This window comes from Hyaena hyaena, unplaced genomic scaffold (genome assembly GCF_003009895.1).
Source record: "Hyaena hyaena isolate Hyena2069 unplaced genomic scaffold, ASM300989v1 scaffold_141, whole genome shotgun sequence".
Lineage (NCBI taxonomy): Eukaryota > Metazoa > Chordata > Mammalia > Carnivora > Hyaenidae > Hyaena > Hyaena hyaena.
In genome coordinates this window covers 2,815,028-2,831,158 of record NW_024080773.1, presented here as the reverse complement: position 1 = coordinate 2,831,158, position 16,131 = coordinate 2,815,028, and the positions used below count along the sequence as shown (strand labels likewise).

The window sequence follows — 16,131 nt, the reverse complement described above, 5'->3', positions numbered from 1 at the left end:
GTGGCTTTTTTTACATTTCAACTGTTTCTTCTTTAGTTCAGGCTGGTGGTGGTTTATCAATATAACTGTCATTAAAATGTTGGGGGTTTTCTACGACTCTTACTGGAATTTACTCCTTGCCTACAACAACTATGCCCAGAAAGCCACATCTATAATTCTTCCAAAAACAAACTTCTGCCTGCTTTGGGCCTTGTCAAGGAAGCAGTTGTTGGACTCCTCTTAAGATTCTTCTTAGGGGCACCTGGGTGGCTCAGTCAGTTAAGTATCTGACTTCGGCTCAGGTCATGATCTCACAATCTGTGAGTTTGAGTCCCGTGTCAGGCTCTGTGCTGACCATTCAGAGCCTGGAGCCTGCTTCGAATTCTGTGTCTTCCTCTCTCTCTGCCCCTCCCCTGCTCACTTGCTTGCTGGCTCTCTCTCTCTCAAAAATAATGAATAAACAGGGGTGCCTGGGTGGATTAGTCGGTTGGGCGTCCGACTTTTACTTAGGTCATGATCTCGCGGTTCGTGGGTTCGAGCCCCGCGTCGGGCTTTGTGCTGACTGCCAGCTCAGAGCCTGGAGACTGTTTCAGAGACTGTGACTCCCTCTCTCTCTGACCCTCCCCTGCTCACGCTGTCTCTCTCTCTCTCCTAGAAATAAAAATAAAACATTAAAAAAAAATTTTTTTTAAAAACATTAAAATAATAATAATAATGAATAAACATAAAAAATATATTTAAAAAAAGATTCTTCTTAGAAGCCCTTTTGGCTAGCTGAGAGGGTCTATAAGACAACATCTTAAAATGCTGAGAGGCCTTAAGAGTCTTGATTGGATCCTTACCTCAAGGAGGATGAAGCCGTATTTGACAGGCAGGCACCCTGAGGCCATTTCTTAGTTTGAGACTATTGCTGACTCAAGAGAATCTCCTAGGCCCTGTCTATTTCCTCTACATTCTTCTTGAAAACTGAATAGTTCCCTTTTTAACACATCTCTCTCTTATAACACCATCACACATCACTAAAAGAAGCCAAATGATACTTTGAACACTCAGCTTGAAAACCCCCTTTGCCAGATTTACAAGGTCATTAGGTACATTTTCCATCTCCTGTGTTTTACTGCACTCAAGAGCTACTAAATATTTTGCCACTATATAGCACTGCTTCTCCAGCCTCCAACACAAGTTCCTCACCACTCTCAGAGCCTCCACTAAGAGCCTCCTTCCCAGACTAAGGAGATATATCAACTAAATGCAAATGCAGGATCCTGGATTGGATTCTGAGGTGGAAAAAGAACATCACCAGAAAAGCCAGTGAAGTTCACTTAAGGTCTGTAGTTTATGTGAATTTCCTGGTTTGGGTAATTATGCTACCACTATCTAATTTATTGCTATTAGGGCAGCTGGGTGAACTCTGGTACACAAACTCTACCATTTCTGCAACTTTTCTCTAAGTCTAAAATTATTTCAAAATAAAAATTTTAAAGACTAAGTTAATTAAAAAAAGAGAGAGAGAGAATTCCTTCATCACCTCACCAATCTCTACCCAATGCCTTGTCCCAAAGCTGATGCCTTGTGTTTTAGATTTTTGTTTTTAGATTTGTTTAAATTTTTGTTGTGCCAGCACCCAACTTTCAGACATCAATTTCTATTGTTTGTTGTGCATAACACACTACCCAAAAATGTAGCAGCTTATAACAGCAGCAACCATTTTCTTGCTGGCCATTCTGCCATCTGGACAGAACACGATGGTGACAGCGTGTTTTTCCTTCATGGAGTGTTGACTGGGGCGGCTTGCCTTGGGCTGGAGGACCCAAGAGGACTTCTACCCCATGGCCAGTGGCTCAGCTGGAGTGCTGGAATGGCAAGGGGCTGGACCGATCTCCCTCCTGAGGGTCTCAGCCTCTAGAGGCATCCATGAGGCCTTTCTCTTACGCAAGGCAGTCAGCCCTTTTTACATGGGGATCATCTACCAAGAAAGCAAAAACTAAAATAGCCAGTTGTAGGCCAGAACTGTGATAGCATCATTTTGCGTCATTCTACTACCAGAAGCAAGTAACAGAGCCTGTCATGGTTCCAGGGAAGGGAAGAGACCCTACCTTTCAGTAGTAGGCATGTACAGAAATGGAATTATTGGTGGTCATCTCCCACCATGACCCCAGCCCACTCCCCTAGAAATGACTCCTCCAAACACACAATACGCCATGCTCAATTCTTCTTAGAACCTCTACCTGTTAGGAATCGTGATCAGTTGCCAATCTGATTAGCAATGGAGTGCTTTCCGTTTGTTATTGATCTTGCTCCTTAACCCTACAGTTTCTTCACTTGCTCTCTCATCTAGTTTAATACTAGATGATCTAGTAATACATCTAGTTTAACTCTCCCCGAGGATTCATATTCATCAAATTCAGTATATTCATCTGAAATTCAGACATATAAAACCGAAATGATACTACTTATACAGGTGTTTGCATACATCCATGGAAAATATCTGAATGAATAAATAAGAAACAAGAGAAAAGATAATATGGGTTATCTCTGATGACTGGATGGGGAGGGAGGAGAATTCTTCTTTCCATTTCTTTCTGTCTGTATGGGTTAAAGGTTCTTTACAATGATCATTCAGTGTTTTCCTAAGGTAAAAAGGGTGATCTCATCCAACAGAACGAGTCTAACAATACAACAAATGCCTACTATCAGAAGAATATCAAATAAACCAGAGACAGCTCAACTCTGATTTCTATTTTTAAATACATGAGCACACTAAGAAAGTTCTAGAATTTAAGCCTAAACACCTATTTGGTATCTGCTGCACCACAGAAATACATGAGAATATCTGTCAGGAGCTCTGTCTAGTGTAGTAGACATGTTATTTCTTACCCCAAGTACCCTCTCTCCCTGGATCAACTGCCTCCACTAAATCTACTCTGGTTCTTCATACTATTTAATAACTTTTGCTGCTCAAAGAAAATATCAGAAACCATCATCTGGTATCACAGTACAACTAGTATTCAAGGCAGTGGCAAACTGCTTTATAATCCCGGAGTATAAGAGCTAGAAGAAACTTCCAAGTCTCTTAGTCCACCTATCCCATTTTACAAAAGGTTTATGTGCCCAGATTACATAGCTGCTCAATGAGGTGCCCTGGATGGCAGCCTGGGAAAATTCCTGCTACTCCATCTGTGACTAAAGATGGGAAGAAAACCTTACTTTTATAAAAACCTAAACAAGTTAACTAGAGAGAAATTTGGCCAGAGACAGCTTTTACTAGTATTTACTAGTATTTTCAAGCCTTGGACAGGGGTGAATGAAGGGAAGGGAAGAATGCCTGAGGAGAGACAAGTAGGGTGGAGGGTAGGGGAGGGAAGGCAGGGATGAGTACACAATACGATTATTGATACTCACTCTTTTGCCCTTAAGTGGGGCAATTAATTAGACCAGGAGCTTAGGGCTTGAAAGATCAAACATGAAAACGTGAATTGCTCCATGTTGCTAATTTGCTTCTCATCCTCAGTGCTAAGGTCACCGGGAGAGAATCTCCCAAGCGAAGATGTAAAGAAGGCAGCGGTAACATGTGGACCCAAAGAAGAAAAGGGACCCTGCTCTAGAATTGAAGGGGATGCCAAAAGCCGGCAGGAACAGAGAGAACAGTGCCACCTGCTGAAGGGCCGGAGTCAGTGTAAATGGTGCACCGTGAAGTTTGGGGGCATCTTCAGCACGGCGCCAAAACAGACGACAGATCTATTTGCGGTCTCAAAAGGTCATTGCGGGAGAAAGCTGAATTCTGGCTCTCACCAGGCCACTTTGTGCCAGAGAAAGGCGAGCTGGTTTCTGGTAGGAACGTTAGAGGACTGCGTCTCTGCTTGCCTCTCTTCCACGAGTATGCATGCCTATTCACTCTGAGCTTTCCCCAAGACCTAAACCTCAAAGTAGTAACATACGCTCGGCTGAGACCAGATAAAACGGACATGAGAAGAAAGCAATATGAAGACATTTATTCAAGTAATACATTCCTAGTGGCTCACTAAATACCCTTCTCCAGATACATGCCGTTTTTTTCCTTTTACACTTCCCATTTTTTCCTTTTCTATTCTTTTTTTTTTAAGATTTTTTTTTTAGGTAACCTCTGCACCCAATATGGGGCATCAAGAGTGGTGCCGGTTGAGCAGCCAGGTGCCCCTTCCGCTGGTGCAAACACACGTACGCAAAAAGGACAACCACTTGAGAGGCTGGGAAAGGCGCTGATCCTTTGTGGACAGCCTCGGTTTTCCCACAATGCTCTGCACTGACTGTCTGTATCCTCCCCAAAAGCTTAGGTGGAAACTAACAAGGTCATGGTATTAGGAGGTGGACCTTCAGGAGGTGACTAGGTACTAAGAGTGGAGCCCTTACCAATGGGATCAGCGCCTGGCCAGGGTGCCCCTCCCCTTCCGCCACACCAAGTGAGGTTCCGGGAGAAGACTGCCACTATGAATCGGGGAGCATGCCCACACCGTTCAGCTTCTCCATCCGTGAGAAGTAAATTTCCATTGCTTAGAAGGCGCACAGGCCACGACGTCTAGTTAACGCAGCCCAAATGGACCAAGGCACCCTCTTCCTTCCCTCCTTACACCTTCCTTCCCCTGCCCTCTTTCCTGACATTCTCTTCCCTCCTGTTCCCATTTTCCTCCTACTCACCTGCACATTTCAAGGTTGTCCTTGTGAATGTGCTGATAGGACCAGGAGACCGGTGGAAAGGTGACGTGTGCAGCACTAAGTTACACAGCTCCAAGGGCCATAATTCCCATTGCACGTGCTATTGTTGTTCCATGCCTGTTGATTTTTCAACCACATGAATATAGATAATACCCTTAATTTAATTTTTTAAACCTAACCAAGGGGCCCGATGCGGGGGGGGGGGGGGGGCACTAATTTCCCTGGTTCCACTTAAGGACAAAATAAAGCAGTTCTAGATCCTGTGCTCATAGCCTTCTTGTTAACAATGTCTTGGGATTAAAAAGTTCAAAACGTACTCTCATTGTGATTTAGGTTTTTCTATTTTGTAGCAACTTCAGAAAGAATACCACAGAAACACCTAATGTTGTCAGACTTAACTTAGAAGGGAAATTTTATCTTTTCTAAAAACAATAAACAGTTTTCTTTGGTGGATTTTTGCTAATTAACTGTACTTAAATATGTTGCATTTTTTAGAAGTTGTACAGGTTTTATATTTCAGGAAACTCTAGAGGAAAAGGGAATCCATAAGCAAAAGGTCATGGTACTTAACAATTAATTTGGGAATACTTCAAATTCTTAGTATAAAGTTCATGAGGCCGGGGGAACTTGGGAAGAAACAGGAAGCAAATGGATAGAAATAGTCTACTTTTCTAGAAGAAAACAAACAGATCCTTATTTACTTAGCTCTGAGACTGAAGTGTTAAGTGAAAGTTCTTTCCTGGATGTAGCACCTTCATCCAGCTATCTCCCAGAGAGTGATCCCAGGCCCCTGGCTGCTAGAGCTCGTGGGACCATCCCCTTCCTAGGCCACCTGTTGAAGCAAGTAGAAGAGAGACCTTAATTAAGATGCACATCTTTATAAAGATTTTAAAAATAACTTGTAACTGCAAAATAGGACTGTCTGCCTTTCAAATCCTGTTTATTTTACAATGTGGAGGCATTTGCCCATTAACTGAGCAACATTTCCTTATGATTTGAATCTGGCACATTAAATCTTCTGTTTTAAAAGTAGAATTCTCCTGCCTGAGGATGAGTACTGTCCCTTTTAATGACGTTCAGAAATTAGCCAACCGGAAAATTTTGCCCTAAGAATAGGCTACGTTACCTTGGTGGCTTACTTGACTTGAGTTTGCAGTGAGATGCTGGGTCAAGCCATCCTGACCTCCCATTCTCCCAAAATGCACAAAATATTTTTTAATAACATTCTCCACTAGACATCTGTTTATTTCGCAATGAACAATTAAAGGCATTTCTGCTTTAGGGCACAGAGTGCAAGCCAAGTACAGGGCTGTTTTTGTACCACCTTGGTTGATGTAGACTAAGGATGCCCTTTAAAAGAAAGAAAGTTATGAATAAAAATACTCCAGAGGTTGTCACAAAGCCAATTATAGAAAGAGATTAAGAGTCTTAGAGAGCTCTGGTACGTTATCACTCATTGGCTGCCAGTTGTTTAAATACAATGACCATGGGATTGTCCTAAAGTTAAAAAACTCCTTTGACTAATATGGGGACCTTCAGAGGGGACTTCTCCTGAATCCCTGAGATGAGTGATGTGGGTTCGATGAAATGGTCACTCAGCTTAAGAGACTAGCAATTCTGATGCTGGGTATGAACTACAGAGCAGTAGTTTCAAACTAGAGACAGGAGGCATACAGATAGCTTTCAAGGGGTAATTCCAGATCTTTATCTTCCATGTACACTCCACCTAAATCTGAACTACCTGAGAATCAGTGTAGTTAGATGCCCCCCCAACCCCCCCACCCCGTGGCTCCTAGTCTCTACCTCCCCTTCATAGTGGCCCTTTCTCCACTCTGAAAGAGAAAGGGATCTCTGTCTCCATATGAATGCTAAATGACATATTGCCCCAAAGGAAAAACCTGAAAGGAACTAAAGACATAACTTTAACCAATGATATTAATGTTGAGAAGCTGAATGAGTTTACTGCCTAACAAACACTTCTGAATGTTAGTCTGACACTACCTGTTTCCTAGTGAATTGACTGAAGAGCCATGCAAAGCATTCATTGATAGATCATTAAAAACAAGGCCACTAAGTGATGTGTGCATATAATTTGGAAAGCTTTCAAATAAATGAGTAATGTTACCTATACAATTTATTCCAACGGCCGTCTACTGAGTTCTGTGAACAATATTCCTCCGTGTTTACAAAATAAAAAGCAAAACTTGGGGATAAACTGATGCTGACCCTGTCTCCTTCTAGAAATAAGTAAAATTTGTTCATGATCTACAAATGAATTTCTTAGTGGGGGATGGGACAGACAAGCGACGTGCATTAAGGAGGGCACTTGTGATGAGCACTGGGTGTCATATGTAAGTGATGAACCATGGGGGTCTACTCCTGAAACTAACATTGCACTGTATTCTACTCCGGAAACCAATATAACTAACTAGAAGTTGAATAAACACTTGAACTAACTAACTAAATAAATAAATATAAATAAGAGCATTACACAAATGGGCATATTTACAATCTTCTCAGGAGATAAAATGGTAAACTTTGGCCTCAGAAAAACAAATAAATAAATAAAATAATATCGGAAGAAACAAAAAAACAAATCGATGTTTTAAAGCTTTGTTGATTTATGTTTAATAATTATCAACCTTTAAAAGCACTTCATTGGTCAATTATGAACTGAAAATAGTGATAACTCAATTCAGAAAAAAATGTAATGCTTAGCAGTATTATGGTCAAGGAAACTTAATGTAATTTAATTTAAATTTATATATATATACATATACATAGTCACAGAGAAATATGGTAAGTGAGCAATAAAAAACACTCACACATAATGTGTGATACATTCAGATAAAAATCTGTAATAGCAGTAGAAAGAAAATTCAAGCCCAGAAACAAAAAGAAGTGATGTAAAATTTTCTACTTTAAGAGACCTTGCTCATATTGTTAACGTTTGATAGATAATGGGGAGTATCAGATCACTACAGTATTTATACTCGGTTGGATACATTGAAGAATTCCACTTTTAAATGCTAATGTTTACATTATAAAAAAATGAACCCCTTTGCAACTACTGAAAGTTATGTCATTCCTCTCCTTCTGCTTAGAAAAATCTACTTAAATAAATATGTTTCAAAACTAAATCCTATTTTCCAACTGACCACAATATAAAATTAGTGACGACCAAAAACAGGGATAAGAGCAATAATAGATATTATCTACCACCAGTTTTTATTACTAATATTTATTGATAACATTCAGAAATGTCTAATGTTAAAGTTTTGGTAAAAAGTTTAATTCCAATTCTAAAATGTATACGGAGGAAAAGTTTTTCCAAGTTGTGGGGTAAACTAGCGAATAAGTATAAAGACCCCTATTCTACAGAAACATCTGTGTATGTCATATAAACAGGTATGTCAGGATGTGCACAGAAGTATTACCTGAAATAGCAAAAAGTCAGAACCTAAACATCCATCAAATGTTTGAATAAAATAAGATATTTTCATGCAGTAGAGTATTACATATCAGGTTAGAAAGAATAAATTAGATAAATTTATCAGCATGAGAATATCTCAAAATTTACTGGATTCTAGTTAAATGTGATCCTCAGGCTTACATTGGGTTCATCTTTCTCTAATTTCCTATCCTTCTCACACAGAGAAACCAGTCCAGGAGGCAGGAGATCTACAGGCTATGTGACATCATCCAAACCTTGACCCTGGAGCAGAGAACTTTGAATGGGTGTATAACATGATCATATCGCAGTTACAAGGCTCCACAGTTGTCTGAGGCATTTTAATGACCACCCCCTGCAGGGAGCAGAGGGAGGGGAGAGGAAAAGGGCCAAAGAACCAATCAGAAGGGAAAGAATTTCCTCATCATCTTTCTGAAATCTCTACTTGCCTGGAAAGAAGTAAGGTATTTAGGGTGGATAGAGGAAACAATGATCTGGCAAATATCAAATGCTGAGAAAAGTAGAAAGTGCCTCTTGGCAAGAAATTAATTCTGTGTTAACGAAATCATGGTTCACGAGTTTGTTTCTGTAAGAATGAAAAATCCATAATGCCCACCAATGACAATTAAGTTCCTTGCCTTGTGTGTGAATGTCATTCCTCTCTTTCAGCTTAGAAAAATCTACTTAAATATTTGTACATTTTCAGAATTAAATCCTATTTTCCAACTGACCACAATATAAAATTAATGACAACAAAAATGGGGATAAGAGCAATAATGATATTATCTACCATCATTTATCACTATTAACATCTATTGATAACATTCAGAAATCTATAAGGACATTAAAGGGCATATATATGGTCTTATGAAGACCTCACATCTCTCTTAGGTCTCTGCAAATGTGTTTTTATAAGGACAACCTGGGGTGAGTACTATAATACAAATAATAATGAATACTTATTGATTACATACTCATGTTAAGTGATCTACACAAATATATCTCCTGTGTTTCTTACCATTTGACCCTATCCATCCTGCCTCTTTACCACAAGTACTGAAGTCATCTCTCTCTTATAACAGCTGAGGCCTTATTACCATTTCTACAGTATTCCACCTTCAGGAATTTTTTCCCTAAGGCCACCAATATTCTGCAAGTCCTCTCCCAGCAGACCCATCTGCTGGGACCCATCCTATCCCTTTATTAGACATGCCCACACAGGTCCAGACCTCCAGAGTGAATCACCCTACCATCCAAGGACCCCTACCAAAGCAGAGAAAGGGGAGAAAACAGTATAACTGGACCGACCGTATTCATTAACCCTCATAATATATATTGAGAGGAAGATGTAGGGTTGGGGCTCCGGACATAAAATTAAACTGGATTGCTGTTGCTGGTAAATATTTCCAGCATTTTGCCGTGCTTTATTATGTCCTGTCATTCCATAATTCTCTTTGGAGCACAGACTGAAGAATTTCTTGAGCCAGATACTCTTGGTGTTAGTTCATAGCAAACGCTCAACCAGGGCCCCTTTTTGCTTCCCTGTACACCATTCCTCACTGCCTTACCCTGAAAAGGGAGGTACTTAACTACGTATACTCAGACCATAAATTCCTTGAAAGGCTATTACTCGGCAAGTTACTCAATCTCTCTGTATGCCTGTGTCGTCCACTGCATAATGGGGACAATAATAGTACTGATTCATACGGCAGTTATAAGGATTAAGAGAGGAGATATATATCTCTCAGAACAAGCCTGGCACGTGGTAAATACTAAATGAGCATTCACTGTTAGCTGTTGTTATTATCGAGTGAGGAGATACAGCCTGTCCCTCTGTATTTTCCTTCTGCCATCTCAGACACCTTTCACGCTGTCCGCCATCTGGAAGCTCCCAGTAAATGCTGAATGAATGACAAACAATTATCAACAATTCAAGATGGAGATGATAAGGAAATAAGGATTCCTCTGGTCCTTCAGGATGTCCCAATAAACAGTAGTTTTAAAACGATTTTATGTCGTTTATTGATATATCTTATGTCATACCAATGTTCCAGTTAAGAGTTTAAACAAGCAGTGTTGGCCACTGGTCACTTGGTAATCAAACGGTCCAATCACACTGACCTGCCACATGCTTCTCTTAAGTCACATGTGCAACATTGTGACATAGCAAGAATGCACACAAACTCCTTTTTCTGCCCTTTCAAAGTTCTCTGTGGGGGCGAGGTTCAGGAGACACCACCTCCCCCACGCACTAGACAGCTTCCTGGGTAATGTCTCCTACAAACTAGAAGGATGCTAATCCCAGCCCAACTGTGCAACGAGCAAACTCCCAGGGGCTTCCCGAGAACCTGCCTGATACACAGCCGTCAGAAGGTACAGTAACACTCAGAGTCAGAACCTCACCTACACTCTCTGGTTTAAATCCTGACAACTCCTAACTACGTCTTGGCTGTCACTTCAGTGACGCTATTCCCACTTTGCACTGAATTTTCTTGAAGGTTAGAAAACAAAAACCCATCTTGTGTAAGCCTCTATACTTCTCACAATTCCCCACAGTTTTTTACATGATAGACAGACAGTTAAGTATTTATAAACTCAATGACTAAAAGACTATGTACTTTTTCAAATATATACATAAACATACAAATATAACTTATTGATTGGATATAATATAATCCTTAGGTAATAATATTCATACATCACATATGTTATCATGAAACCTTTTCTTTCAATACTTTGGTGTGGGATATTATCTGGAAAGACCTTAATCACCATTTCTGTCTTTCGTTTTCCAAAGGAAACATCAACAGAGGAAATGTCAGTCTTAGTTAATATTCTGTGTCCTGAAGGTGGGGGAGTTGGGGGGAGGTAGGCCTATGAGATCATTTTAATTACAAACCAAACACGGTAATATACCTTTTCTCACTGCAGCACAAATAACCAAAATTCCCAGAATGTGGACTCCAAATTCTATTCAAGAAGCTAACTTTTCTCTTTCAAACAGGCTCCGGTGAACTTATTTTTTTTCTAATGCTGTTCTTTTCAGTTTGTCTAAGATGGAAGTGGCCAAATCACAATTGGGGTTTAGTTTCACAAGTTATTGTATCAACTCTGGAATAAAGTAGACTAAGTCATGAGCTCTTATTTCCAAGGGAACCCTAGGCGAGTCAAGCCAGGCCTTCCGGCCGGCAGAGCCAAAGCTAAAGCTGGGCGCTGGCCCTAGCCAGGGGAAAGTATGGACAGGTAGAGTAGGAATGGGGGCGGGGCAAGCACATGAGGAAGAGACGGAAATGGATGAGGGAAAGGCATTACCCTCAAGGATCATCAGCTCTTTAAAGCCAGCTCTACCGATTAACAAAAGTTCATAGAGATAAAAGATCGTGGAAAAGGGAAAAATAAAAGGGAATGGATGAGATGGAAAAGATTAGTGGGAGAAAAAAAGGAAAGAAGGTTCACCTGGGGGAGAGCAATGGCGCACGACCTGAAACTGCCTTCAGTACCAAAGCTCACTGATCTGTTCTACCGTCTTCGGCTCACTTGAGACAATAACCTATTTCTAGCCTTGTCCCACTCCAATTCTGAGGACTTGTCCTTCACTGTTGATGGTCAAGAATCACTAGTGTTTTGTTTCTTTTCATAGATGAATTCCTTTAAAACTGTTATCTGCCAAAGACAAGCCTTTTGTTAAGTGAGCCATGCAGGGTTCTGTCGTTCATTTATGCTCCTCCGCTCAAATACGTGTATCTGGCACCTACTCTCTCATCCTATGTTTTACTGTGCTGCGTGGGTGAGAAACGGACTGTGGCCTTCTAACCACACACTCTTTGAAATAAGCTTCTCTGAGGCATAAAATAAATAATAAAAAGAATTGGTCCGTTCAGGACCTAGGTCACTTAGCCTTGAGACTATTTACAGTGAATTCTGAAGCAAACTTAGTCCAAGGGACTAAGATCCAAACAATCAAGCAGTAAATTAATTGAAAGCTCTGACACCAAAAAATACACTTGAGGTATTATAACTGAACAATAAAAAGTCCTAAAGCTACCAGTCTAGTTTTGGGGAGTTGTTTCTTCTTTCTTATAGCTCTGGACACTGTGAAATCCAATATCAAGGTGGTGGCCAATTTAATTCCTGGAGAGGGCGCCCTTTCTGGCCTACAGATGGCCACCTCCTCTCTGTGACCTCACAGGGCACTGAAGGTGGGAGGGAGAGAGAGCATGAAAGCAAGCGCACTCTGGTGGCTCTTTCTATAAGGAACTAATCCCATCAGAAGGGCTCAATCTCCATGGCCTCTTCTAATCCCAATTACCTTCCAAAGGCCCTATCTCCAACTACCATCATATTGGGGATCAGGGCTTCAGCATATGAATTCTGGAGGGACATGAACATTCAATCCATGATAGCAAATAAGATATATTATTCCAGTTCTAGGTAACATGGAGTAACCTCATTCTACCCTGTCTTTCTCGCTGAATGTGGCTGTAAAACCTGATGGAACACATGGAACATCCATTTGAGGAGTCCAAAAATAGTAGCAGGTAAACTGGGAAAGAAGACCAGGATTCAAAGCACTGCTGAATCAGCAGTGAGTTTTCTGTTTTGCTTTTCTCTACTAGAAACCCCTGGTCCAGATGTAAGGCAGCCTAAAACTCAGAATGGGCACCAGGGCACAGAGGGAACTCCTGAAGAAGCCCTTCAGTTCTGTTCCGGCTCCAGGATCAGGAAAAGCATTTCCTGACGCTTGGAGAGTGTCAGGGAAGTCTGCCCATCTTTTGTTCTTTCCCCTGTTCTCTGATGGCCCAGGCCCCAGGAAATCCTGCCCTCCACCCCCAGCAGTAGCAATGAAGACAATGGTAGTGGGGGCCCACAGGCACCAACATCTCTGAGGGAGGGAAATCTTCCTCTACGAAAAAGCTGTGATCCCAGGAGGGGGTGAAAATCACATTTGGCATTTCATCTCTTTCCCTCCATTGCTTGGCCCTAGACAAGGCCCTGTCCCCGGAAGTAGGCTGTACAACAGGATAGCTAAAGCACTGGCTTTCTGGATACAGGACTCAAAGAGGAAGTCTAGGGAGTCAGCAAGTACCAGAGATTATGGAGAAGGAGAAACTCAGGAAAGTAATAGATAAAGCTGATTAGAGACTCTCAGGCTCCCATTCAAGCTACACAAGGACAAAACGGACCTAAATAGCGAAGACTCTGAGACAGAGCTAAAGGACAGACCACCACATGTGTCACAGATTGTGGCACACACAGAAGACAGATTCAAATAGTGCTGCAAATGCTTTGAAAACAGAACTGACATTGAAACTACAGAATAGTGGTTGGAATTTGTAGCCTGAACCCAGCCACCTCTATTGAAATTTTATAACGGAAAACTACAAAAACCAAAATAAACTCAGTACATGGAATCAATCACAGAACAGAGATGACAAAGGAAAGCATCAGAGAATTTGAAGATAACTCAACAGAAATTATGCAATCTGAACAATGAAGAGAAAAATAATGGGAAAAAAATGAACAGTGTATCAGAGACCAATGGAACAAAACCAAAAGAACTAATATTCATGTTACTGGAAATCTAGAAGAGAAATAGAAATACAATGCAGTAAAACATATGGGAAAAGATGATTAAAAATTTCCTGAATGTGGTAAAAACATAAACATACAGATTCAAGAAGCTCAGTGAACTCTAAACACGATAACCCCAAAACAATGGATGCCCCAATATAGCATAATCAAACTGCTAGTAATTGAAGACAAACAAAAAGAATCATGGAAGCAGGCAGGAAAAAAAAGGCGCATTATTTGCAAGGCAACAACAACTCAATGATTGTAGGTTTCTCATCAGAAACTGTGGAGGGTAGAATAAAATGGAACAGCTTGAAGTGCTGGAAAAACAAAACAAAAACAAAAACCAACCCTTCAACCCAGAGTTCAAAACCCAGGAAAAATACTCTTCATAAATGAAGTTGAAACAAACACATTATCAGGGAAGGAAAAAAAAGAATTCATTGCCACCAGACCTATTCTAAAGAACTGCTAAAGGAAGTTCTTAGGCAGAAAGGAAATTATGCCATAAGGAAACCTGGGACATCAGGGATACACGAGGAACAACTGAAATCGTAAATATCTAGGTAAATATAATAGGCTATTTTTCTCTTTTTAAAAAAAATTTTTATGTTTATTCATTTTTTTGAGTCAGAGAGACAGAGGCAGTGTTAGTGGGGAAGGGACAGAGAGACGAGACACAGAATCTGAAGCAGGATCCAGGCTCTGAGCTGTCAGCACAGAGCCCAATGCAGGGCTTGAACCCACGAACCTGAGATCATGACCTGAGCTGAAGTCGGTTGCTTAACTGACTGAGCCACCCAAGCGCCCCTAAACTAGTCTTCTCTTGAGTTCCTCAAAACACATTTCATGTTTGAAAGCAAAAGTGTCTGCTTGAATTTTTATCATATGTAAATGCAATACATAAGACAACTGTAACATAGAGTGTAAAGGGATTTAAGTGGAATGGTGATAAGACTTCCTCACTCCACTTAAAATGAAATGGTAACATATATTGATTCTACATAGATTGTAGAAAATCAAACATTTATATTTTTATCCCAAGGGCAACCATTAGGACTTTTTTTTTTTTTACAAAGATAAATAGTGAAAAACACAATAGATAAGACAGAATACTAACAAAAATTCAAATGTCCCAAAAGAAGGCAGGAAAGAGAAAACAGAGAAATGAGGGGGAAAATTCAAAAAAGGAAACCAACAGAAAACAAATATATCAAATAGCCAAATATACCAATAATTACATTAACTGAAAATGGTCTTAAATATGCGAATTAAAACACACAAATTGGCAGAATGGATACAAAGAACACCTGAACTCAAACATAATGATATAGGTTAAAAATAAAAGGATGGGAAAATATATGCTATATGAGTACTAATCAAAACAAAGTGGAGTAACTACATTAATAGCAATGTAGACTTCAGAGCAAAAAAACCCAAAAAACCAAAAACCAAAACAAAACAAATTATCAGAAGTTAAGAGCATTACCAAATGCATGAGTAAAAATCTAAAAGGACTGAAAGGAGAAACAGACATAAACACAATTATTACATTTGGACTTCAACGCTCCTCTCTCAGCAATGGAAAGAACTAGTAAACAAAGTTGGCAAGGATATAGAAGAACCAAACACTACCACCAACCCAACTGGGTTCAACAGATATACAGATTACTCCACCCAACAGCAGCAGAACACATATTATTTCAAACGTACGTGAGACGTTCTCAAAGACAGACAATATCCTGGATCACAACACCACCCCAAAAAAATATGTGAAAGAATTGTAATCATACAAATTATGCCCTCCAATCATAATGGATTTAAATTAGGATTAAGTAACAGGAAAAATGAAAAGAAAGTCCCCTAACATGTGTAAACGACACCCTTGTAAATAATCTATGGCCAAAGAGAAGTCAAAAGGGAAATGTAAAAATATTTTGAACTGAATAAAAATGAAAAAACAACATGTCACAATTTGTAGGATTCAGCTAAAGCAGTGCAAAAGGGAAATTTGCAGCATTAAATTCATACATTAAAAAAGAAGAAAGGTCAAATTACTGATCTTAAAAATACAAATAACAATAAAAAAGGAGCAAAATACTTAAGTCAAGCAGAAGGGAGGAAATAAAAAAGCTAAGGGCAGAAGCAAATGAAATTGAAAGCAAAAAATTAATAGAGAAAAATAATGAAAAACTGATCCTTTGAGAAAAATGAAATTTATAAATCTGAACAAAGAAGAAATACAAATTATCAATATCAGGAATCAAAAGGAGGATATTACCACAGAACCTGTAGATATTATAAGGGTATTAAGGGAATGCAAGAAGCAACTCTAAACGCATAAATATGACCTAGGTAGAATTAACAAATTCTTGAGAGCAAACTACTAAAACTCATCAAAGAGAAAACAGACAACCTAAAGAATCCTGTAACTATAA

The 16,131-nt window shown here is 39.8% G+C and overlaps 1 protein-coding gene across 3 annotated transcripts in view; it reads left to right on the top strand.

The window, feature by feature from the left end:
- Positions 1-10,340: 10,340 nt before the first annotated feature.
- Positions 10,341-16,131, top strand: part of ATAD1 (ATPase family AAA domain containing 1) — a 74,994-nt gene continuing 69,203 nt past the window's right edge. For 2 of the 3 annotated variants that reach the window (XM_039238539.1, XM_039238533.1), the window contains exons 1-2: positions 10,341-10,495; positions 12,548-12,660. In XM_039238539.1, the coding sequence (XP_039094470.1) occupies positions 12,614-12,660 (47 nt within the window). In that variant the 5' untranslated portion in view covers positions 10,341-10,495; positions 12,548-12,613. The remainder of the gene's footprint in view (positions 10,496-12,547; positions 12,661-16,131) is intronic. The other variant, XM_039238537.1, reaches the window with a different exon arrangement.